The sequence below is a fragment of the Meriones unguiculatus genome, chromosome 5, assembly GCF_030254825.1.
Source record: "Meriones unguiculatus strain TT.TT164.6M chromosome 5, Bangor_MerUng_6.1, whole genome shotgun sequence".
In the NCBI taxonomy this organism is placed as follows: Eukaryota; Metazoa; Chordata; class Mammalia; order Rodentia; family Muridae; genus Meriones; species Meriones unguiculatus.
Window position 1 is genome coordinate 13,445,064 of NC_083353.1, and position 24,136 is coordinate 13,469,199.

General features: G+C 49.3%; 1 protein-coding gene, 1 non-coding gene and 1 pseudogene across 3 annotated transcripts; 1 reads left to right on the forward strand and 2 right to left on the reverse strand.

Moving 5' to 3' along the window:
- Positions 1 to 5,051: 5,051 nt before the first annotated feature.
- Positions 5,052 to 14,105, reverse strand: Sftpb (surfactant protein B). 2 transcript variants are annotated; one of them, XM_060383534.1, is made up of 11 exons: positions 13,950 to 14,105; positions 13,616 to 13,743; positions 13,040 to 13,111; positions 12,543 to 12,668; positions 11,492 to 11,665; positions 11,179 to 11,268; positions 8,673 to 8,787; positions 7,999 to 8,159; positions 6,746 to 6,826; positions 6,247 to 6,324; positions 5,052 to 5,290 (listed from the first exon to the last, which is right to left on the reverse strand). In XM_060383534.1, the coding sequence occupies exons 1-10, from the start codon at positions 14,011 to 14,013 to the stop codon at positions 6,262 to 6,264; spliced, it is 1,074 nt and encodes a 357-aa protein (XP_060239517.1). In that variant the 5' UTR covers positions 14,014 to 14,105; the 3' UTR covers positions 5,052 to 5,290; positions 6,247 to 6,261. The 2 variants fall into 2 exon arrangements, with proteins under 2 accessions (XP_060239517.1, XP_021509724.1); XM_021654049.2 differs by having other exon boundaries at positions 8,673 to 8,856.
- Positions 14,106 to 19,590: 5,485 nt separating this feature from the next.
- On the reverse strand, positions 19,591 to 20,613 carry LOC110558889 (S-formylglutathione hydrolase-like; annotated as a pseudogene).
- Positions 20,614 to 23,214: 2,601 nt separating this feature from the next.
- Positions 23,215 to 23,319, forward strand: LOC132654401 (U6 spliceosomal RNA). The gene has a single exon (XR_009592055.1). It is a non-coding gene; the product is annotated as a U6 spliceosomal RNA (small nuclear RNA).
- Positions 23,320 to 24,136: the final 817 nt, after the last annotated feature.

Sequence of the window (24,136 nt, forward strand, 5' to 3'; positions counted from 1 at the left end):
AGGCAGAGAAGTGAAAGAACTAGGGGAGGAAAAACCTGCCTGTAGTAGTGTAGTTTTGAGCAAGTCTCACCCTGGCTGATAGGGAGCCCAAAGCAGAGGTTGAATGGCAGAGGAATTGGCTTCTGTCAAGCTCAACCACTGACTCAGTAACAGGAGGACTTGAGGCCTTGGCAGGAGCACTGAAGCAGACCTGAGATGTGGGAAAGCTGGCACTGCAGCAGGCAGCAGGCCGCTGATCACAGCAGCGTCTCTTTGACTTTCTTTGCTTGTTTTTAGACAGTCGTGCCATGTATCCCTCTCTAGCCATCCTCCTCTTTCTAACTCTGAGTACTGGGATTACAGACCCCCAGAACCCCTTCAGCAAGTTCATTTGGCTGGAGAGATGGCTCAGCAGGTAAGAAGGCACATGCCACCAAGCCTGATGACCTGAGTTCAAACTCTGGTTCCACATGGTAGAAGGAAGGAGAGGATTGATTCCTGTAAATTCAGTAACCTCCACATGTGTACTGTGGCATACACATGCCCCTCTCCCATACTAAACAAGTGCAAGTTAGAGCCTTTTAAAACACCATGTGATGAGCAGTGATGATAAAAACCTGTGTGTGTTGCCTTGGGAAGCTTGAGGCTGTGGATAGAGCTCAGCAGAGAAGCACTCACCTAGCAGCATCAGCCCCTGTTCTCATCCCTGAGTCCTGGGGACGAAGATTGAAATCAAAGGCTGGGAATCAGTGAGGTGGCTTAGCTGTTAAAGCACAGCCTTACAGCACAGCATTCAATCCCCCAAACTTATGAACAAACAAAGAGAGAAAGGGCAGGGCATGTCTGGTTGTATCAAAGCAACAGAAACAGGAAGATCCCTCCCTGGGGCTTGCTGTGTCAGGCGAGGAAGGGACCCTGTTCAGAAAGCCAGGCAAGCAATGCATGAGGAATGACAGCTGGGTTATCCTCTGGCTTCATACGCCGTCTTCCACACGCACACTAACCACTCCAGCATGCACACACTCCTAGTAAATACGGCAGTGTGCACACGCAGCTGGATTGATGGCGCCTGCCTACTGTTCTCATATTTAGGAGGCTGAGGCAAGAGAATCATGAGTTATGGCTGTTCTGCGGTACACAGTAAGATCCTGTTTCAAAAACCAAACAAAAAATGTCAGGTTCTTGGGGAATTGAACCCAGGGCTTTGTGTTAAGTAAATTCTAGGCCTGCACTGTGGTACATGCCCAGTCCTGGCAAAGTGGAAGGAAACAGTACAGATTACAAAGCGACTTGGATAAGATTCACATTTATCCTCCAGCCACTAAGGCTGTACATTTTTGCATATGTGCACAAGAAAGATTTTGAATAGTATATAATATGCCTTGTATTGGCTGGAGAGATGGCTCAGTGGTGAAGAGCTGCTTAATGGCTAAACAGTTAATGGCTGCTTGTCCAAAGGACCTGGATTCAGATCCCATCACCCACATGGTAGCTCACAACCAGATCCAAAGGTTGCAGTGACCTCTTCTGGCCTTTGTGGGCAGCAGGCACTCATGGTGCACAGACATACATACACACACACAAATACCCATACAAAGTAATTAAAACTTAAGGCTGGGCGCGGTGGCACATGCCTGTAATCCCAGCACTCTGGGAGGCAGAGGCAGGTGGATCTCTGTGAGTTTGAAGCTAGCCTGGTCTACAAAGTAAGTCCAGGACAGCCAAGGCTACACAGAGAAATGCTGTCTCAACAAACCAAAAAAAAAAAAAAAAACAAAACTTTTTAAATAGCTTGTGTTGACAGTTTAAAACTTAGTCATTTGCTGTGGGGCCATAGATGGAATTGTATTGCTCAGTAAATAAGTTTTGGCTCACTGAGCCTCCAAACCATACTCTTCATCATGGTCTTTCTATATAGTCATTGGCTGGCCTGGAACTCACAGTGTAGACTAGGCTGGCCCTGAACTCAGAGATCTGCCTGCCTCTGGAATGCTGGGACTAAAAGTGTGCACAACTACACTTGGCTCAGTCCCTTATTAGACGTTTGCGGCGACCTTTGACTTCCCCTTTTCCCTGGAAGTGGCTTGCACTTTGTCTTATCCTGAGCAGAACACTCTGTGTGTGTGTGTTTGTGCACACACCCATGTAGAGCCTGTGTGTGTGTGTCTGTGTGCACACGCGTGCCAAGTCTCCTCAGAGGGACCCCTTATCTACACTGGTGTCTGCTTATCTGTGTTGGCATTGCTCCAAGTGTTTGGTTTCTGTTCATCTCAGCATCTATGAAATATAATACTGTTGTGGACCCACCATGTTGGCCACAATAAATTCTGAATGCTGACCACCTTGATGGACCTGTTGTGGCTTGCTCTGCCCTCTGTCTTTCTCTCTGTTTTTTTGTTTGTTTGTTTTTATTGAGACAGGGTTTCTCTGTGTAGCCCTGGCTGCTCTGGACTCGTTTATAGAGCAGGCTCCATCTGCCTCTGTCTCCCAAGTGCTTAGATGAGTGCAAGCATGAGCTGCTTGTGTGTAACACACCATGGACTCTTTCTGTGGTGCCTTCTTCTCAGCAGCTCTTACTCTTTTTGTTTAATTTCAAGGGATTGAAGCACATGCATGCAGAGGTCAGAGGACAATTTGTGGGAGTCAGTTCTTTCCTTCCAGCATGTGGTTCCTGGGGATCCTACTCAGGTCATCAGCCATGGCCAGTGGCTGTGCAGGCTGGAGAGGCTGAGCACCCTGGGTGAGGGTGGGTGCCTCAGTGGTTCCAATCTGGCGTTGAAAGCCTGGAGGATTCCTGGAGAGCTGCTGTGGATTCAGTCCATATTGGAAGGTCAAATTTTTCCTATGTTAGTGAAGGATGGCAGCGGCAGAAACAATTGATGCATTCACCAGCCAGGAGTGAAGGCAGTCAGGCAAAAATAGGTCAGATTTTCCCTCAGACTCCTCTACGAAGAGGAGTTTGTCTGGGACACACATTCTCTCCCTGCCTTCAAGCTTTGGCTCATTAGCTCCCTTTCTCTCAGTTACCTGAAAAGGGTGACTTTCAAGACAATAATCTACTGTACATTTACAAAATACAAAGTTCAAGTTTAGAGGCCAAGAATTTGTGTCTCAGAGCAGGGTGAGCGGAAAGCTTGCATTGGTGCTTGGGTGATGGAGATGAAGACAGAGGCTCTGGAAGGGCGGTGCACTGAGCTCGCTCAGAGCATGAATGGAGTTACGGTCCCCTCCTGGGACTGATGAAGATTGTATGCTCTGGCTCTATATTTTGTTTGTAGTTTCTAGATTTTCTGTAAGAAATGTAGTTTTTTTATAATTAGAAATACAAAAAAGTTTTTAGCTCTCTATATAAGTAAAGAGACATATCTGGCATTTAGGTCTTTAATACTAAAGATAGACTTATTTGCCTGTATTTATGTATGTGCACCAGGGGCTTGTGTGATGTCCACAGAGGTCAGGAGAGGGCATCAGATCCTCTGAAACCAGAGGCGCAGATGGTGGTGAAGCCACCATGTGGGATGAATCAAACCCAGGTCCCCCACAAGATCAAAGTTCTCTAAACTGCTGAGCTGTCTCTCCAGCCCCTGGATGACTTATGTTTATGTTTTGGTGCCTTCAGCTTAAGAAGGGAGCTTGTGGGGCGAAAGAAGGCAGGTGGGGGCTCATGCTGGAAGCCGAGTTTAGGAAGTAGATGTGGGCCTCTGTAAGGCAGAGAGAGTCGAGGCTGAGGCTGTGACTCCTGCCGCCCCTTAAAGGACAGGGGCTTTTTGTTGGTGGTGGTGTTGGTTTGTTTTTGTTGTTGTTGTTGTTGTTTGTTTGTTTTTCCACAAGGGAACATGACTTTATTCGCTGTGACTCAGGCATTGTGTTAACATGAGAACTGGTCCCTAGAATGCACAGTCCTAACTGGCCTAGGGAATCGTGGCAAACATGGAATCACCCTCAGGATTGTAAACTTACAGAAAAACAAGAGAATCTCTCTCCTCTTCCTATGCCCATCTATTTTTCAGGGCTGGGATGAAACCCAGGGACTGGAGCATGTCAGAGCAGTACTCTACTGCTGAAATATCCCCTCAGCTCTAGAAACCCTTTCTCTCTTAGCAGCAGAACACCACAAATATGGAGCTATAATGGCTGGAGTGTGCGGTGCTCACCCTCACCCAGGTCAGGGGTGTCCTGACTTAAGAGAAAACTATTACAGTATCTATATTGTGTGTATATAATAGGAGGGTGTCGTGTGAGCTGTGGCGTAAGGGTGGAGGTCAGAGGACAACTTTTGGGACTCAACTGTCTCACCACCTTGGGTTCCAGGGATCAAGCAGCAAGTATCTTTACCTGCTAAGTCATGTCACTGGTCCAATTTCTTAACTTTTACATGTGCATGAATGCGTGTGTATGTTTATGTTTATATGTGAGGGGCACGTGGAAATCAAAGGATAAGCAGAAGTTGGTTCTCTCTTACATGTGGGTTCTGGGGATCAAACTCAGGTGATCAGCCTTGGTGGGAATCATCTTCACTCAGTGAAGCATCACACCAGCCCTTCCTGAATTTTAAATTCTCTCTTTTGAAAAAGGACAAGCCCTAAGCACTCTGGGAGGCAGAGGCAGGCAGACCTCTGTGAGTTCAAGGCCAGTCTGGTCTACAAAGCAGGTCGAGGACAGCCGTGGCTACACAGAGAAACCCTTTTGGAAAAACAAACAAACAAAAAAGAAAATGCACAAGCTGAGGATTTCATATGCATATTTGGACTGCTCCCCTCACCCCCTTTTTTCCTTTCCCTATTGAAAAAGAGATCTGTAGCCCAGGCTGGCCTCCAATGCGCACAACCCCACTCTGTAGTCTCCGGAGATCTGAGATTGGGGGTGAGAGACACCACACCACTTTAAAACTTTTTTTTTTGGTGCTGGGGATCCAACTCAGGTGCATGCTAGGAAAGTGCCCCACCACTGAGCCTCACCCACAGCCCTTAGAATAATATTTCATGTGTCCATCTTTTATTCTTGTAAAGTTTGTATTTCACAGAAGTGTTAGCCAGGGGTTGGTGTGGCCACATCCAGCTCCTCACTGCTGTCTCCTTGGAGCCATGGCAGTCCTTCTCAGTCCCTGATGTCTACAGGAGCTGTTGGAGCTGGGCTTGGCTGTGGTGGGCATGAAGACCTGAAGCCCCTTCTGAAGGCTTCCAGAAGACACAAGCCCGCTGTGCATGTCCCCAGAGGAGACAGAAACCACTCTGGTGTTGGGCTGTGGTTATAGCTGGGGCACACAGGCAGAGGGTGCAGGCTGAGACTTGTGGCCCTCTGGTACAGGGTGCTGTGAGGAAGGAATGGGAGTTAGGGTGGAGCTACTTTTCAGGGAGAGTAGCTGGCGGGAGGTGGGGCTTGCTGTGATGGTGACAGTTCAGAAGTGCCAGAGCCCCTTCATTGGGCCATTTGCAGCTAGACTAGTGACATCTCAAGAGGGGCCTGTGTATTTTGTCTGGGACCCACTGGCCAGTTGGCAGTTAGGACCAGAGCTCAGGCTGCCCCTCACTCTTCCTGCTTCAACAAGCAAGGCCTGGAGCCCTGGGAGTATGTTGAGAGCCTCCCTCACGTCCGTGCCCAGATGGAGTTGATGGCCCCTGGGGGACTTGGGCCCACAGTGGCTGTGACAGTGCTGGGGTCCTTCCTCGAATTAGAAGTGATGGGCCAGCTGTGCACACCAGCAGAGCCCCGTCACCAGCACTGAGTTTTACAAACGTGAACAATGGATAAATGAGTCCGCAGTTGATTGCTGGCTTTGAGTGCATTGTGACCTGGACTGTCAAGGTCACTTGAAAGACTACTGTTGTTGTCCTTCTACACACCCCCCGCCCCCAGTCATTTCCTGACTCTGGTTTTGGAGCTACTTCTGGCTTAGAAAACAGGGATCCTGAAAAGTGATGGGCCTTGCGGGTCCTGAGGTCAGGTGACCGTGGTGCTCCTGGCATCTGCGTAGACAGTAAAGTGTGGCTTCCTGTTAGCCAGAACATGTAATATCCTTAAGGTCAGGCAGCCCAGATGTGAGGAGGCCTTGGATGGAAACTGTGGAGGGCTGGATGGGGTGAGGAGGGCCGGGAGGTCCCCCCCAAAATGTCTTCCTGATGGAACCACTGAAGGCCCGTAGGAGCCTGGAGCTGTGCCTGGGAGTGGTAAGATAATACAGTCCACAGAATGGGCAGGAGGACCTTCTGCTCCCAAACCTTAGCAAGTAAGGCTCCATTCCCCCTCCCCCAGGGGCCCAGGACTCACCTGGAGACCAAGTCCTCATTGCTGCGGGGGCTGGAAGCATTGCAGAGGGCTGGCCGGGGCCTCACATACTCCAAGGGCCTGCCAGAGACAGCACTGCGGCTTCAGCTTTCCACTCACCTCACCTGCTGCCTGGTAGGCACTCTTGATGTGGCCTCTTGAGGCACTCCCCAGTCACGGGGCTCCGGGACATAAAGATGAGGCAGACCCCCGTCCTGTCCTACAGCCCCACCAGTGACACACACTGGTCACGGCACACAACCACCTCTCACAATGAACGCCGTACCACAGCCCCAGCTGTCTATCGCGGCATGTACTTGCTCCCGTCCCACGCTACTGTGACGTGTTCTTGGCTGCTCTGAGATCAAAGCCTGCTCTGTAGATACTTAGTCCTGGGCCTCTGCACCCCAAGGATCCAAGACATGGGGCCCTTGAGGATCATGGGCCATGGAGGCAGGGATGTGGGAGCAGAGGGAAGTCCTGGAATCAGGAATGGGTGTACCTGGCAGGTGGTATGGGCATCCCGGTTCCTGGGTACCAGGGCCAGCAGCTGGGGCGTGTGCTGTTCCACAAACTGCTGGCACTGAGGAAACAGACACACAGTATTAGGACCCTGTCTGTGACAGGACTTTACTGTCCTGTAGTCCTAGCATTCTACCTCCCTTGGCCACTCTGTACCTTCTGATTGTGTGTTTGCCTCTGTCAGTGCCTGGCTGACTAGTAAGACTCTACCTAAGGGTTGGAGAGATGGCTCAGTGGTTAGGTACTTGCCGCTCTTCCAGAGGACCCGAATGATGGCTCTTAACCGTCCTTAACTCCAGTGTCAGGGCATCTGCTGTCCTCTTCTGACCTCCCTGGGCACTGCACACATATGGTGCTCATGCATGCATCCACACAGGATAAAATAAGTCTTTTAAAGAAAGACTCCACCTAAGCTTGACCATCTGAAACAGGTGTCTGTGGGGAAGCCGGGTCTTGGAGCTGGGAAGGGATCAGCTGCGTGCCTCACAGTGTCATCTCACGCCTGCCTAGCATGCATGAAACCACCAGTTTAAACTTGCCGAACCTCACGAACCTAAGCGTAGTGCATGCCTGTAGTCTCAGAACAAAGAGGTGGAGGCAGGAGGATCCGAAGTTCGAGATCGCTTTAAGTTACATGAGATCCTCTCTCTAAAGAAAGTCCTTTTTCAACCTAGTGAGAGAATTTATCGTAGGCTCACAGAGGCATCAACTTCAGGGTTGTCTGTCTATTTGCTTACTTGTTTGTTTTCAAGATGGGGTTTCTCTGTGTGATCCTGGCTGTCTTGGACTCACACTGTAGAACAGCTGGCCCTGAACTCAGAGATCTGCCTGCTTACGGCAGATGTAGTGTACCACTACAGCCTGGTCTTAAAATATCTTAACATTAGGTTTTATCTATTTATTTGTGTGTGTGTTCCAGTGCGCATGTGTGGTCAGAAGGACAGCTTACAGGAGTTGACTGAAACCAAGAAAGGACAGCACGACTTCTCCTAGGGCTAACAGTGCTTTTCTTGTACTTGGCCTAGAAAGAAGGCCTGTTGACGCTGCACAGCCCAAAGCTTTGGGTCCAGCGATGTCTCTTAGTGAGTTACAGTTGTGACACTGCCATCATTTCACAGCCCCATCATTTCCTGTCTACCCGTCTCGGCTCCGGTCCAGCGTCCTGTGTGTCTCTGGCGACAGAGCCTCTCCCAGCTAAGGCCCCAGGTCCTGCCTGTGTGCGCACTCCTGTACCTTTTGCCTGTCTAGCCAGAAGTGAAGGCAGGCCTGGCGCATTGCCTGGGGCCTGGCCTGTTCACTGGAGTTCCAGGCCCGGGCCATCACAGACTTGCAGAGATGGCACTCAGTGTCCTGGAGTGGCCATTCTTCTGTCAGCGGCTCCAGAGCAGGGAGGGCTAAAGAGAAAAGAGTCAAAATTGTTCAGTAGGCTGGGCATGGAGGCACATACCTTATCACAACAGCCCTTGAGAGGCTCAGGCAGGAGGATCGCACCAAGCTCAAGGCCAACCTGTGCTGTGTAGTAAGACTCTGTTTTAACTTTTCCCCCAGGGCTATCTTGTACAAGTGCTGGTTCTGGGGGTAGAGAGATGGTTCCAGGGTTAAGAGCACTGGCTGCTCTTCCAGAGGACTGGGGTTCGATTCCCAGAATCCGTATGGTGGCTCCCAACTGTCAGTTATTCCAATTCTAGGGGATTGGACATCCTTTCTGGCCTCTGGGAACCAGACCCACTCGTGCTGCATAGATGTGCATGCAGGCCCGACACCCATATCCACACAAACAAACAATTAAAGTAGTGTTGGTTCCCGTCGCTCACCTGGTCAGTTTCCCCCCCCTCCCCACATGTGTGGTGTAGGGATGAGTTGGGGGGAAGCGAAGGAGGTAGCAGGGGAGGGGACGGCAGGCTTACCTGGGCCAGCGGCGTCCTCGGTGGCGCATCGGAGGACCAGGCCACAGACTAGCTGGGGCACCACCCGGCCCAGCAGTGCGTCGAGCAGGAGCACTGTGTAGCGTTCAGCCAGGCACTGGCAGATGCCGCCCACCACCAGGGGTACCACGTGGCACACCTGGGACACAGCCACGGCCAGCACACCCTGGGGTGGGGGTGGACAAAGGACACATGGGACCTTCCTCTGGCAGGCGGGTCTCATTTGGGCTCATCTGAGTGGGCACCCGGACACACCCCTTTCTCTCTTTTCTGAAGGAGAGCAGTGCTGTGCACCGGAGCACAAGACAGCAGGGGACTCAGTGACTCAAAGTGACTGAGTGACTGAGAGAGTCAGCAGCTCCAGATCCGGCTCCAAAGGCTTCGGAGTCCCTCGAAAGGGGCGGCGAGGCTCCGGCTTCTAACAGCCTGGCCCGAAGCTAGAGCTCAAAGCCCATTTCCTGACCCAGGGCCGACTGCTTTCCCAGGGCCACCCGTCAAGAAGACAGACAGCTCCTTCCATCGGTCCCCACAGCTGACATGTCCTCAACTTTAGGGGCCCTTGGGAAAACCAGCACTTCTCCCATCCCACTCCAGTTCCAGGAAAGCGCTAAGGTGAAGGGCAGCAGAGGCCACGGTGTGCGGCTTTATTCAGTCCTTGTGACAGACAACCCCTTGTGCCAGGAGGTTGAGGCGGGGGAGGGTTTGGAGTGTGGACACCCGGAGTGTGATACCTCCCAAATGGGGCATTTCACTCAGGTCCCCACCTGTTATCGAGCCACACATGGCTCTCCTCCTGTTAGGTGACACAAGTCAATAGCCACTGTCGTCAATGACCACACTGTTCACGGGTGACACGGGCCTTCCTGCTGGGCTACTCCACCCGTGCCTCCGCTGGCCTTATTCTCTCCCTAGCTTCCTGCTTTCTGGAGGACATGCATGCTGGAGTGGCTTCTGACCTTAGGAAGCCTCACAGTGCCTTTTGGGACACATCCGCATTCCCTGCCCAATTCTCACCCTGCCTGATGGTCGTCAGCAGCTTTCTGGCTTCCCTGGCAACACACCGCCATCCCCCACTTTGCTGGCTGTTCCCTCTCAGCTCTTCTGAGGCTGTCTCCATCTGTCCGCACATTGTCTCTTGATGGTCTTGCTCAGGCTTTTGGTCCTTGACTTGGTCTTCAGTGTTGTTCAGACTGATATGGCTGGGTTTTTGTTTGCATGTGTATGTTCTTGTATGTGTGTGCAGATATGTGGAGGCTACAGGTCAATGTTGAATTCCTTAGTCACTCCCACATTATTATTTTTTTGTTTTTTTGCTTTTCAAGGCAGGGTTTCTCTGTGTAGCCTTGGCTGTCCTGGACTTCAGACTGTATACCAGGCTGGTCTTGAACTCACAGAGATCCACTTGCCTCTGCCTTCCAAGTGCTAGGATTAAAGGTGTGTGCCACCATTGTCTGGCCACCGTATTACATTTTAAAGACTGTTTTTATTTATCTATATGTGTGTGTATCTGAGTATAGGTGTGCAGGTACCTATGGGTGCCAGGAGAAGGCACTGGATTCCCCCAGCAGGAGGTACAGGTGGTTGTGAGCTGTCTGAGAGGGGTGCTGGGAACCCAGCTTGGTCCTCTGGAAAAGCAGCAAGTGTTCTTGACTGCTGAGCCTTATCTCCAGTCCCTCCTTGTTGTTTTTGAGTCAAAGTCTCTCACTAAATCTGAAATTCATCCTTTTGGCTAGGCCGGCTGGCCAGCAAGTGCCAGGGATCTGCCTATTTCTGCCTCCCCAGCATGTAGGTTACAAGTGTGCATTGCTACCCCCAACTTTTTATGTGGGTGCTAAGGATCCAAGTTCAGGTTCAGCAAGTACTTGTTTCCATGAGCGTCTTCCCTGCTCCCTGAGCTCATTTTTTATTGATGGATGTCGTTGGTCTTATTTTCTCCCAGATTCTCTTCAGGGTTGTTCCCTGGCCTACCTGTCTAACAACTCTCGTCATTTTACCTGTGTGAACCCTGCAGGTTCTATAATCTGCAAGTTCCTTCCACAACACAGGCTTCACAAAGGCGGGAATGAGTGCCCTGTTGTGAGTCTTAATTACTGACATGGCTTCAGGACCCCAGCAGTGTTGACAGGACTTGACAGTTTGTGGGCAGGACAACCCTGGGCTGACAAGGCCACTGGGAGAAGCCACCATGGATTTGGAGGACAGAGGGGATGGAGATTATTGGTGAACATTCTTTTTTGAGACACTAAAGCATTTTTTCCCTACAGTGACAACTAGGGCTTTTCAGCCTTCAGCTAGTGAACTGCTGAAAGAGAGGGCTGGCCCTGACCTAACGCCTCATACCTGAGCCTCAAAGTTCCTTGGGTAGAGGACATGCATGGGTGTCTCTTCAGCTAACTCCTCACAGCCTTCTTGGAGAGTTGAGGTGAGGGAAGGTGCACTCTTGGGGGTCCCCCTGAGCTCTGTGTGGTTCTGCACACGGCATCCTTACCTTGGGAATCACAGCTTGGACTCGCTTGATCAGAGTCCTGCAAAGCCAGCAGAAGGGCAGGGGGATGGGGAGCTGCTGCTCAGAGAGACCCTGAGGAAGGACAGAGTGAGGTGGGGTTAAGGCTTGAGGTACCATCCAGGCCCTGCTTATCTCACCTTGCTGTCTCGGCCTCCTAGTTCAAGCTCTGCCTGGTTCAAGTTTTGTCTCTTCTTAACTCTGCCCCTCTGAGTGCTCATGTGTCCCAATGGCCACTCTAGCTTTCTGGATTCCCCATAAGCAGCTGTTGAGGCATGGGTGGGGAGGGCTGGCTTACCTGTGTGTGCAGCCCAGGCCTTGCCAAGAGGGCTCCTGGCAGCGCAGGGAGGGTCAGCTTGTTCAGCTTGTTCAGCAGAAGGCCTGGAATAGCATCCACCATCTCTGGCTTCTGTTCTGGCGTAGCCTGCTCAAGTGGGCACAGGCCCACGTGGTTGCAGATGGCTTTTGGGTTCTAGGGCACAGAACAGGTAAGGGCTTTTAGGCTCGGGAAGGACCCCCCTCTCCACCCAGGCTCATGCACAGGAGCCACAGTCTTTGAGTCTGGAATTATGGGGAGCAGGCTGGGTGGAGAGTTTATGAAAGGGACAAAGACAGGGATGGGATCAGGTAGTGCCTTGGGCGGGTGTCTGGGAAAGTGAATGTGAGCATATTGTGTGAGAATAAATAAGAAAGTGGATGTGTATGAGTGAGGGATGGAGGGCATCTGAATGTCTGTAGTATGTTGCGCAGGTAGGCTCCGATCCGGTGTCTGGAGGAAAGGACTGAGTTTCCTGTGGTGGGAAATGTGTCTCTGTGTGTGTGTGTCTGTGTCTGTGTGTGTGTGTGAGAGAGAGAGTTTCTCTGTGTGTGTGTCTGTGTGTATGCTGTGAGTGTATGTGCTGTGGGTGGGTCTGTGTCTGAGTGATGTGTGTCTGGGGTTCTGTGCATGTATCTGATTGAATGGTATACGTGGGTGTGTGGGTATGGATAGGTGTTTGTGTGTATGGCTGTGTGGGTGCTGTGTATGTATTTGGTAGAATGTTCCATGTGTGTTTGTATGTCTGTGTGTGTATGCCTATGTGAATGCTGTGTGTGTGTCTCTGTGTGTGCTGTGTGTGTATGTAAATGTGTGTGCTGTTTGTGTGTGTGTGCTGTGTTTGTGTCTGGGGGTCTGTGTGTGTGTATGATTGACTGGTGTAGGTGTGGATGCTGTGTATGGATCTGGCTGAATGTTCCATGCATGTGTGTTTGTGGGGTGCGTGTGTGTTGGGCTGCCACTTATATGAGTAAGTGGCCACTTAGGCACACAAGATGTGTGGCAAGTGTGGCAGGCAGGTCTGGGTCCTCACTATCTGGCTCTGGAAGTAGTCGATAACCAGGGGCAGATAGACATCAAGCACTTGGCGACACCGGGGCACGAGCAGCTTCAAGGGAAGGATATTGCATTCTTGCTCCAGGAACTTCCGGATTGTGTCCTGGGAGGGCAGAGAAGGGAGGGTTAGCCCGGCCTTGCTGAGGTCTGCCCCCACGGAAGCAAGGCCTCCACCAGAGCTCACTGGGTGTGTGTGGGTAAGTGCCTGTGGGTGCATAAGATTATTCTAGAACTGGAGTATTGTGAGCTGTCTGATGTGGGTGCTGGGAACCGAACCCAGTCTTTGAGGAGAGTATGTGCTCTGAGCCACTGAGCCATCTTCCAGCCCTAAGCTCAGTTCCATGTGCCCTTGTGTGGCTGGAGCAGATGGAGGCTCACCTCAGCCCGGAGACACCCTTCTGGGGAGCTTGCTCCTCCTCACTGGCCCCCTCATCCCTTGTTCCCTAAACATCATGCAGGACCTGGTTCCATTACCTGGAAAATGTCTTCTTTGGTCATCTTTGTGAGAATGTGGACAATATCCTCACACTCTTGGCACAGGTCGTTCTGGAAAAAGGGTCTCAAGTGGGCAAGGGAGGAAGCATGCTGCTGTTTCCAGGGAGCGAGGCTTTCTCAGACACAGGCTGGCAGGTCTCTCCAAGGTATAAGTGTCTACCCTTGTCCCGCCTTTCCAGTTGTGCGAATTGTATCCCATTCTTCCCATCCGTTTGAGCCGTCCTGTTTTAGTTAGCCTCATCTATTCTCTCCCACCCAGTACCTTCCATCCCGTCCATTTTGTCCCGGCGTATCTCATCTTACCCACACCGTCCATCCAGCTCACTGCTTTATCCTGCTTTTTCTCATCCCCTCCCACCCTAGTCATCCCCTTTTGTGTCATCACATCTATTTCATGCCAGCCCGCCCTACCCACCATTTTATGTCGTACGGTATACCATACCATCGTTCCATGCCACCGCAGCCCCTGTGGGAGCTCCTCTTCCCTTAGGCTCACTCACAACCCACGCCAACCCCTTCTCTCCAGATTTCTAGTGCCCCTGGGGTGCTACTCACGGCTCCTGCATGTCCCCAGACTTCCTGTAGGCAGTGTGCCAGGGCTTTGCACTGCACGGCTTGCTCCAGGTTTTGGCACCAGAATTTAGGGCCTTGTGCACAATCCAGGGATGAGGTCGACCCGACAGCTACAGTTGGGGTCAGAGCAACCTCCATCAGGATCCAGTTTACACCTGTCACCTGCCTTCACCCCGCCTCCAACCCAGTTTCACTGCAGAAGGTGGCCGTTACTCAGGCCAGGCAGCTCTGAGTCCTCCCGCTTCCTCACCACTAAGTGTGCCTTCGGAGGAGCCCCCAGGGCCTCTCTGCCTGGGAGGGGGGCTGGGGGACTCACCTGCACCCGGCCTGCAGAGGATGGGCAGCAGCAGCAGCCACTGCAGTAGATGGGATTTGGCCATGGCTGCCTACTGCTATCACCCTACTTGAGGCAGGGGCTCTTATAGTGGGGGAGAGGGCCTGGGGGCTGGACTCCGTGGGAGCAGGCTGACCTCAGTGTTTGCCTGCGTCTCGAGAGCCCTCTAGCTGTTTGGTTGCCAGGTCTTCTGAGCAGGGCCACTCCTGCCCACCTCCCCTGTGCTGGCCCGTGTCGGTTGGTTCTCATTCCTTTCCTCAGCCCCCAACCCCGGCTGCATCAGTCTGACTCTCTGTTCATCTTCAAACAATGGGGTCTTGCTTGCTCCCAGCTCTCTGGACTGTGCAAGGGATGCTGGCTGGGGTCAGCACGAACCTCTCCAGCCCCACCCCAGGCTTCTCCACCCTCTACTCTTATGCAATGCCCTTGAGAGCTTCCTGCCTGGCTCTTGATGCAGAGTGAGGGCCAGAAGGGCACATTCAGGGTGCTCCTGGGGCCACCTGCCTCCCATTCCCTCCTTACTTTAAAACCCTCTGATTCTATACATTCAGAGCTGGTGCTAGAGAGAGGAGCATTTAGATAAAACAAGATGATAAAGTGTCCTGTGAGGCTGAGGCAGGGACCTGGGGCTGAAATTTCTGTGTCCCCTGTGGCTCCCAGGTGGCTTTATCCAGAAGCAGATGCTCATACCCCTGAGCCCCCCTCCTGCGCATGGGATGGGGTCAGCTGAGCTAAGAACACGTCCTCCGAGGCTGAGTCCACATCTGGCTGGGCCCTACACAGAAAAGGCTCTGGGCTTGCGGCAGGGCAGATGCTGTTGGCTTGGAGGGGCGGACAGCAGGACACTGTTGCCCCCAGCTGTCAGGACCCCCTTATCTGATTCCTGCCACAGCCTTACCCTACTGAGGCTCCCTCGGAAGTACTCCAGCCCTCACAGGCCCGGCAGGCGGGGAACTAGTCCCATGATGAAAGTAAGTAGTTGAACACGTGCTGATAAAATAACATACTAGAAGTGGCTCAAGGATTCATCTAGTTTCTGTTGACCTGAAGGCCACTACAGCCTGCCATTCCAGTTATAGCTAACCCCAGGGAGGGCTAGGAAAGGGCCCTCTTGAAGGTCTGCTTTTTCTGTCTCTCTTTTAGTTTCCTCTTTTCTTTCTCTTTTTATTTTTCTTTCTTTCTTTTCTTTTTCTTTTTTTTAAGACAAAGTTTCTTCATGTAGCCCTGGCTGTCCTGGAACTTGCTCTGAAAATCAGGCTGGCCACGAACTCACAGAGATCCCTCACCTCTGCCTCCAAGTGCTGGCTTTAAAAACACTGCCCAGCTTTGTTTTTGTTTGTTTGTTTGTTTTTGTTTTTGTTAGACAAGGTCCTCATGTAGCCCAGACTGGTCCCGAATTCTATAATGTAGCTGAGGATGACCTGAGAGTCCTAATGCCCCTGCCTCCACTTCTGAGTGCTACAACTTACGGGTGTGTTCTGCCTCACGAGGCTTATGTGGTGTTGGGATTACAGTGTGTGCTCAGCATGCTTCTTCATTTGTGTTTCTTAGCTGGCCACTGATGACACTCATGAGGTCTTGAGTGGTGTGACTGCTAGACGCTGCAGCTCACAGACAGGACAGTCGTCGGGGCCTTGTCAACACCTTCAGAGAGTTCTTTGGCTTAAGACTAGTGCCATATCTGTCATAAAATGCCAACAGTGTCAGTGATATTCCTGCTGGGTTTTGTGTTTCTTTGCATCTTTCTGCCTCTTTGTAGGCTCTTGAGGGCTTTGATGGCCAAGGAAGGAGCATCAACTCCACTCTGACCAGGGCCTGTGCATTCCGAATTCTCAGTATTGCTCCAACCCTCAGACCCTAGGAACTAATCTTAGGCTTAGGAAAAACCTGGCACCGCCTTGGCCACTAGGGCCTCTCAGATCCACATCTTTGATGTCGCAGGGCAAGCAGCACAGGGAGGTGACCCGAGTCAGAGGAATCTAGACTTGAGAAACAAAGGAAGTTGAACCTTGGCCTCCTTTAAGCATGTGAACTGAAGTTCCCAGAAAAAGCTGTACACACATGTTACATGTTAAACATCTGTCTGTGGTGAGCCCGAATGTCAGAGATGCATAGCTAAGTTATCTCCTCAAGAGCCAATTATTTCCCGCTCTGTGTGTCACCTCACATCCTTGTGACTATTAGGTAAATCTGTTTAAGATACACAACAGACCCTGAGTCCCACCACTCACGATGCGGCCAGAGAACGTCTGAGGCCTGTGGCAGAGGTTTCCATGGTTTCCTGTAAGCACTGGTTGATGTCTTCCCTGATGTGAAAGTGTCTTGGTTTATAACTCTCTCAGCTCTGCCCCGCCCCCCAAAAAACAACCTTCGTGAAATTAGAACATAGTGTGGGGACCCACAATATGTGTTGCGGGGTCACGGTCATTCATATTGGCCTCTAGAATGGACTCCTAGTCCACGTGAGGCGAGAGCTTATCACGTGTACCAGCAAACTGGAGACCAAAGCCGACTCTTTTATTTTATTTATTTATTTATTTTTTAAATATTTATAAAATTTTAATTATGCAGAGCTGGAGAGATGTCTCAGTGGTTAAGAGGCAGCTGCTCTTCCTGAGGTCCTCAGTTCACTTCCCAGCCACCGCATGGTGGCTCACAACCATCTATACTGGGATCTGATGCCCTCTTCTGGCCTGCAGGTGTACATGCAGATAGAGCACTCATATACATAATTTAAGTAAGAAAATCTTTAAGAACTTTAATTATGCATATCTATAAATGAGAAAGGCACGAGAGTGTTATAGAAGGGTAGGCTTGCAGGTAGAGAGCTGGATCTGTGCGTCAGAGCGTTTGCTGCCTTTCCAGAGCACTTATTAACTGAGACCCGGACTCAGGAACTCTAAGCTGTCTAAGCGTGCACTCTGCAGCTGAGCTACAGGTCAGCTCTGAAAACACTAATTACTAAATTGTATCCTTTAAAAGGTTTCCTTTAAGTGTGTGTATGTGTATATGTATATGTGTATGCCTGCGTGAGCCTTCCATGTGTGTGCAGGTGTCCTGGAGTCCAGCAGAAGGTATTAGATCCCCTGGGCTGGAATTACAGGAGGTCATTAACCACCTAATGTGGGTACTGGGGATCAGACCTGGGTCTGGAAGAGCAGCAAGCGCTCTTAAACACTGAGTCATCTCTCCAAACCCTAAATTGTATCTTTTAAAAAAGGTTTTTAAAAGATGTATGTGTGTGTGTGTGTGTGTGTGTGTGTGTATGTGTGTTTAAGTGTGTACACAGAGTGTGCACTAGTATGCATGTTACAGTGGCCAAGGAGAAAGCTAAGTGTCTTCCGGTGTCTCTTCCTGTGGGCGGGGTCTCTCCTTGAACGTGGAGTTCACATTTTCTTGTCTAGGTGGCAGCAAGAAAGTCCCGGTGACCCCCCTGCCCCTGCCCATCTCAGAACTGGGGCTGCAGATCTGAACTCTGGTGCTCATGATTGCACAGCAATCTCTCTCAGCCACCGAGCCGTTTCTGCAGCCCCTCACACGTCTTTTAGGTATTTTATGTTGTTTACGTAAAATAGAAAGCACAGATAAAGCACATTTTTTGCATGGGAGGTTTGATGTTATCCCAGGGAACAGCATTTGCACAGCTGTCACAAGCCAAGCTAAATCCTTCTTCTTGGAGAACACTCCCCCTCCCCCACCGTGGTAAATAAAGTATAACAGGCATCTCTGTGGTAGAGTGCCCGTGCAGTGTAACCCCTGTACCACAAACCCCAAGGAACAGAAAATTTATCATCTTAATTGTTTTTGTGTGGCCAGGTCTGAAGTTCTGAGTATATTCACGCTGTGAAATAGATCTCCAGGATGCTTTCATCTTGAAAAGCTGATGCTCTGTACTCATTAAACTCGTCTTTGTTCCTTCTCCCGGAGTCTGATAACCATCATTCTTTCTGTTGTTCTGTATTTGTGGGGTTTTTGTTTTTCTCGTACTGGGGCTTGCTCTACCAGCTCTGTTTCTACTATGTGTGTGTGTAATATATATATATATATATATATATTTGTTTTTGAGTAGGTTCCCTTGTAGACCAGCCTGCTGCCAAACTTGCTATGTAGCTGAAGCTGACTTTGAGCTTTTGATCCTCCTGCCTCCACCTCCTGTGTGCGGGGATCACAGGCCTGTGCCACCATGCCCTCCTCATGTGGTACTGGAGATTGAACAAAAGGGTTTGTGTGTGCAAGGCAAGCAGTCTACCAACTGGGCTACACTCCCAACCCTGTGCCTTTGAATTTGACAGTTTTGGATACTGCTTAGAAATCAGTGTCAAGTGGGATGTTTGCATCTTCATACGAGCTTGCTTCACTTAGCTTAATGGCCTCGTGTTCATTTACCTGGCAGCATTGGAAGGCTGAGGAAGGGTTCTTCTGTGAGTGTTTTGATTATCCAGCCATTAATTGATTGACACATGTTGCTTTCACCTTCAGCCATAGACCGTCCATATACTGCTATAAATTTGGGAGTACAAATGCCCTTTTGAGACCCAGCTTTTGACTCTTCATCTGTGTTAGCAATGGGATTGCTGGGTTGTATGCTCTCTCAGTTGATTTTTTTAAAAAATGAAACTTTTTTTGTTTGTATGCTTTGCATACCATTCTGCCGGTAACTTGAGGAATCCAGTGTCCCTGCTCTTTATTATTTATTTCTGTGTGTGTTCTTGTTCTTTCGACAGTTGCCAACTTAGTGGTGGCTCCAAACTTTCTTATTTTATGTTTATTTATTTATTTTTGTTGTTTTTTGAGACAGTGTTTCTCTGTGTAACATCGGCTGTCCTGGACTCACTTTGTAGAGTAGGCTGGCCTTGAACTCACAGAGATTCACCTGCCTCTGCCATCCAAGTACTGGGATCACAGGCATGAGACACCATGCCTGGTCATGGTTTTGATACACACTTGTGTGTACATGTCTCTCGTTTGATTCGATGCACTCGTGTTGGTGATATTCCTGTGCAGAGTCATGTATCAGTCTGGACTTCATGCTATGTGCTGGACAGGTGGCATCCACTTTACCTGCCTCAACAGTTGCTCTGAAAACGGAACAAACTGATTCTTTCTAGAACGAAGTACTGAGGGCAAGGCGCACTCTGGAAGCTATTGCTCTGTCAAATGGTGCCGCACCTCTCTCTGTCCAATCCAGATGGCTTTGGGTTCTCTTGTCTGGTTTCCCTGGCTTGAGTTCTCAGCATATGTAATAGAAGCCATGAATAAACATTCTTGTCTGGTTCCATCTCTTCAGGAGAAAGTTTGCCATTAAACGTGGAATCATTGTTGTTTGTTTATTTTCAGATGCTCTTGGTTAGTATGAGGACACACTCTTATATTCCTAGTTTGTTGAGTGTTCTTATTGGGTACACATGCCCTTGTTCTCGCATGCGGGGTCTTGGGGCTGTCAGACATCTTCCTTTGTCATTCCCCCCCCCCTTTCTTTTCAGACAGGGTCTCACTGAGTAGTCTGGGCTGACTAATCAGAAAGCCCCAGGGACCAGCGTGTCACTGCCTCCCAGCATTGGGATTACCTCTGTTGAACCTAGCCTTTTTTATTTTTAACTTGCAATTCTGCTTATTTCAACTTTTATAATCCTGATAATATTCTCTTGTATGAAGTTTTTCGTGCATTCGGGTATTTTGCATGATGCCTGATGTGGTCAGTGATGATGGTTATGATGAAGTCGTAGCTATGATCATAACTTTCTTGTAGCCTAAAAATAACAGGGATTTTTTTTTTCTGTGCAGGAAACTACGAAGTTATCATGAAGCAACTGCCAATTTGAAAAAAAACAAAAACAAAAACAAAAAACAAAAACAAAAACAAAAACAAAAACACAAAAACTTGCTATCTTTTCCTTTATCAATTAACATATCATTCTAGAAACTGGAATAAGATTTCACAAGACAGGTCAAATCGTGTTCCTTCCATTTTCTTTAATCTGGTCCCAAAAATCTATGAAAGGCCTTTTTACCCCAAGGATAGAGCACTGTGTTGAAAATTGGAGCAAATGCTGACATAGACTTGTATTTTCCAGGATTTTTCAAAGCATAAACTGGCACTGCAAGACCTCCCACGAAGTGGGTCCCCTGGGAAATTGGCATTTATGAATCCTGGAAGCTCCTCTGTTACATACGCGTACACTCTGTAAGTAGTTTTCCCGAGATCTTCAGTGGCAGGCACGTAAAGCTCAGGGCCAAAGTCCCAGCCGCCACCTTCTCCTTTAATTCTGCAGCCGTGAGGCTGGCGCCCTGAGCAACACCGAGAGTGTTCTGAGACAGCTTGCTGAGAGCTGCCTCTGGTAGGAAGTTTTGTTCTGTGCAGGTTAAAGCAGACAGCCAGTACAGACAGACAGTACAAGACACTTCCCACTCTCTGCCTGGGGTAGTAGGTAGACAGCCAATCAGATTTACATTTCAGCTCAACACTGTCACGTCTGAAAACTTTCTGGAGCCCGCCAAAGCACCTGCTGCTGGAAATCTGTTTCAAAGCCACTCCTCTCCTGCCCAGTTGCTACTTGTTTTTGTTTTAGTTTTTGTCTGCGCCACCGTGCAGTGGATCTCGGTGAGGGACAGCTTCTTACGTGGGTGCTGGGGACGCTGAACCCATGTTCACACAGCAGGCACGCACCCCACTCAGCCATCTCCTCCGGCTCCTATCCTCAGTCTCTCAACACGTTTTCCTTTGTAATAGAATTGCTTTACAATGAAAGAACACTGGACCCTTATCCCCTCCACCAGATCAACAAGCTGGCTGCCTCATGCATATGGGACTGTGACTAGGTCCCACCAGCAGACTTTGTTAAGTTTGAGAAAGGACTCTGAGATTCCTTGTCTAAGCTTTCATGACTGTCTCGGGAGCCTCGGGTGGGAGAGGGATGCTGTGTGTGCCTCACCAAATCCCCATATACCAGCTCTTCTCCCTGCACCCAGCTCCAGGCGCATCCCTGACGACCAGTCCTCTGGTGCTCAGCCTTGGCTTCTCAGCCACCAGCCACGTCTTTGCCCAGCAACTCTGCTCACACTTCTCTCATTTTGATCCCTCCCCTTCCAGCCTCCTTCTTTGCCCTTAGAGCAAAGACTCTATTTCCCTCTTTACCTAGATAAAATCTCTCCTCACACTCACTTAGGAATTTCTCCTCCCCCTCTTTCCTCTTTCCTCTTTCCCCCATTCTTTCCTCCTGCCCTCTAGTCCTTCCTCTCTCCTCCTTCCTTTCTTCCTTCCTTTTTTCCTTCCTTCTTTCCTTCCTTTTTTCCTTCCTTCCTTCCTTCCTTCCTTCCTTCCTTCCTTCCTTCCTTCCTTCCTTCCTATGTAGCCCCAGATGGTCTGAAACTGGCTATGTAGATGAGGCTGGCCTTGAACCCGCAGAGATCCACCTGCTTCTGCCTCTAGAGTGTTGGGATTGTATGTGTGAGCCACCACACCTGCATGCATTTATTTAAAAAATTTTTATAGTGCATATATATATATGTATATACATTATATGTATACATATAATATGCATATTATAGCTATCTAGGCTCCATTTTCTTGGATACCCACAATACCAGTTCCTCCAACCTTTGGTCTCTTCCTTCTCCTCTTTCTCCTCTGTTTCCTCTTTCTCCTCCTCCTCATTCGAATAGTTCTCTTAGTACTGCCTGACCACTCATGGACAATTTACCAGGGATCATGTCTCTAAAGAAAAAGAACTCCCCTTCCCCAGCAGCCATCAGATACAGATGCTGGTTAGATAGAGGTAGGGCCCAGGGGTCTCTCCACCATTCATGCTGGCATTATTGACTGGTGTGATCTGGTGCCTGTAACCATAGGAACTGTGAGCTAGTGAGTGCAATAGCCACACTGTTCCCAGAAAACAACATTTCCCAGAACCCTCCCCATCCTCCAGCTCTTGCATGCTTTCTGCTCCCAATTCCTTCCTGTTTCCTGGGCCTTGTGAGGATTGAGAGAGATGTCCCATTTATGGCGGAGCACTAAACAGTTGCTTATTCTTAGCTCTTCGACCAATTAGGAGCCTCTGCATGGGCTGCTCTACTAGAAGAAGAAGCTTCTCTGTCCAAGACTGGGCCAGCACTAACCTAATGGCAGAAAACAGATATTGGAAGGCAGCTTGACAGCACGTTCAGTTAGCAAAACAACGGTAGTGAGTGTCCCCAGTGGCCTATGGCCTCCCTCTGTGGGCTTTTGCAGGCTTACAGAACTAGGCATGAGTGGAACAGCCCTCTAATGTAATCATGAGCCAGTGTTTAGCCCCATAGCAGCCATGCACTATTTTGCCAGTTGACACTTGCTGCCTGGCAGGTTAGCGTTGCAGGATACAGGACTGCTGCTGGGTAAAGCTACTGATGAGACGTCCCTCCCAGGAGCCTGCAAAGCACTTTTAGCATTATGGAAGCTAACCAGCAGAGGGGAAGCTTCAGGTCCAGTTTGGTTTCTTCATGTCCAGCCACCAAAGGTGTCATGTCTTTGGCAATAAGGTCTTATCATCTGATGATTATGGTGAGTAGACAGCATTTGGAAAATTCCTTTCCTTTCCTTTCCCCTTTCTTTTTTTCCTTTCCTTCCTTCCTTCCTTCCTTCCTTCCTTCCTTCCTTCCCTTCTTCTTCTTCTTCTTCTTCTTTCTTTCTTTCTTTCTTTCTTTCTTTCTTTCTTTCTTTCTTTTTCTTTCCTCCTCCTCCTCTTCTTCTTTTTGGTTCTTTTGAGACGATAAGCACCAGGCTGTTTTCATACAAACTCCAAGAGCTTACTAGACATCCTTGCCACACTCTACACAATGCCTTCTTACTGCCAGATCCCAACCCAGGGCCTCTTGACTTCTGTGCGGAAACAGCGGACCTCACCTGCAGTCCCAGGCTAGCTCTATAAGAGCCCCAGCTTGGCCTACCTGAGTCATCTGGTTCTTACAGGGCCATCGTTTCATAGTGGCAGGACATAGCCTTTTGGTGTATGCAGTGTGAGTTTCAGAGAGACCAAAGACTTTGGGTCTACTGTTTTCACACCGAAACATGGGATTTAAACAACCTGAACCTGTGTTCCTAGGCCATGCTCGCTCATGTTTATCTCTACTGTAAACTCCGCATTCCCTTGTTTTTCATTGGTACTAGCCAGTCCTGGTTTAGCTCTGTTTCCAATAAATTTGCAAATTAGTTCAAACTCAGAAACTATGAGGTAAAGGATCTTATTTGGTGGCTTTAGAAAATGTATTTTGGGTGCTCGCTTCAGATGCACACACACTAAACTTGGAACTATACAGAGAAGCTAAGTATGGCCCTGTGCAAAATGACACACAAATTCATGAAACATTCTATATTTAATATATATATATATATATATATATATATATATATATATATATATATGTTCTGGTAGCCAGATATGGAGGCCCATGCCTATAATACAAACATTATAGGAGGCAGGAGGACCAAGAATTCAAGGTGATCCTTGGCTACAGCTCTGAGTTTCAGGCTAGCATGGGCTACATAGTGGAAGTGCTGTCTGAAAAGGTAGAAAAAGGATAACCTATTTCCAGAACCCTTTCTTGCTTCAGGGAGCTGTTATTCCTCAGACCTTTGTTTGCTTGCTCTTAAAAATAACACACACACAGGCACACACGAATGCGTGTGCGTACATATAGATGCACCATAGGCTGCGTCCACAGCTCAGTAGATAGAATGCTTCCCTCGTGTGTTTGAAGCTGTGGTTTGGACCACCAGCACAAAACAATCACAAAAATCAGAAACTGTACTTCAGAGAACACGGCTACTGATAGCTAAACATCATCGTCCTGGGGCAGGAAGAGACGGTGAGAGGTTACTGTGCGCTAGCAGCACTGAGTCTTCACAGAATTCTCGGGGCTGGAGAGCCTGCTGAAGGGTGAGGAGTGCTAGCTGCTCTTGCAGAGGACCCTATTTTGGCTCTTAGTATTCACATTCGAACACCTCACACTCAGCTGTAACTCTAGTTCTAGAGAACCTGGCGTCTCTTCTAACTTCCTTGGGCACTCCCATGAACATGGCATACATACATACACATAAAAAAAGATGGGGAAAGTTCTGCTGGGGTTGAGAACAGGTACAGGTGCAAATGATGAAGAAAAATTATATATATATATATATATATATATATATATAT

What these genes read in the sequence shown, in the direction of transcription:
- Sftpb (XM_021654049.2), bottom strand. Translation starts at nt 14,013, where the DNA reads ATGGCCAAATCCCATCTACTGCAGTGGCTGCTGCTGCTGCCCATCCTC. An exon ending in TCTGGCTAGACAGGCAAAAG is followed by an intron (nt 6,827 to 7,998) that starts GTACAGGAGTGC and finishes CTGTTTCCTCAG; the next exon opens with TGCCAGCAGTTTGTGGAACA. An exon ending in ATGCCCATACCACCTGCCAG is followed by an intron (nt 6,325 to 6,745) that starts GTACACCCATTC and finishes TGTCTCTGGCAG; the next exon opens with GCCCTTGGAGTATGTGAGGC.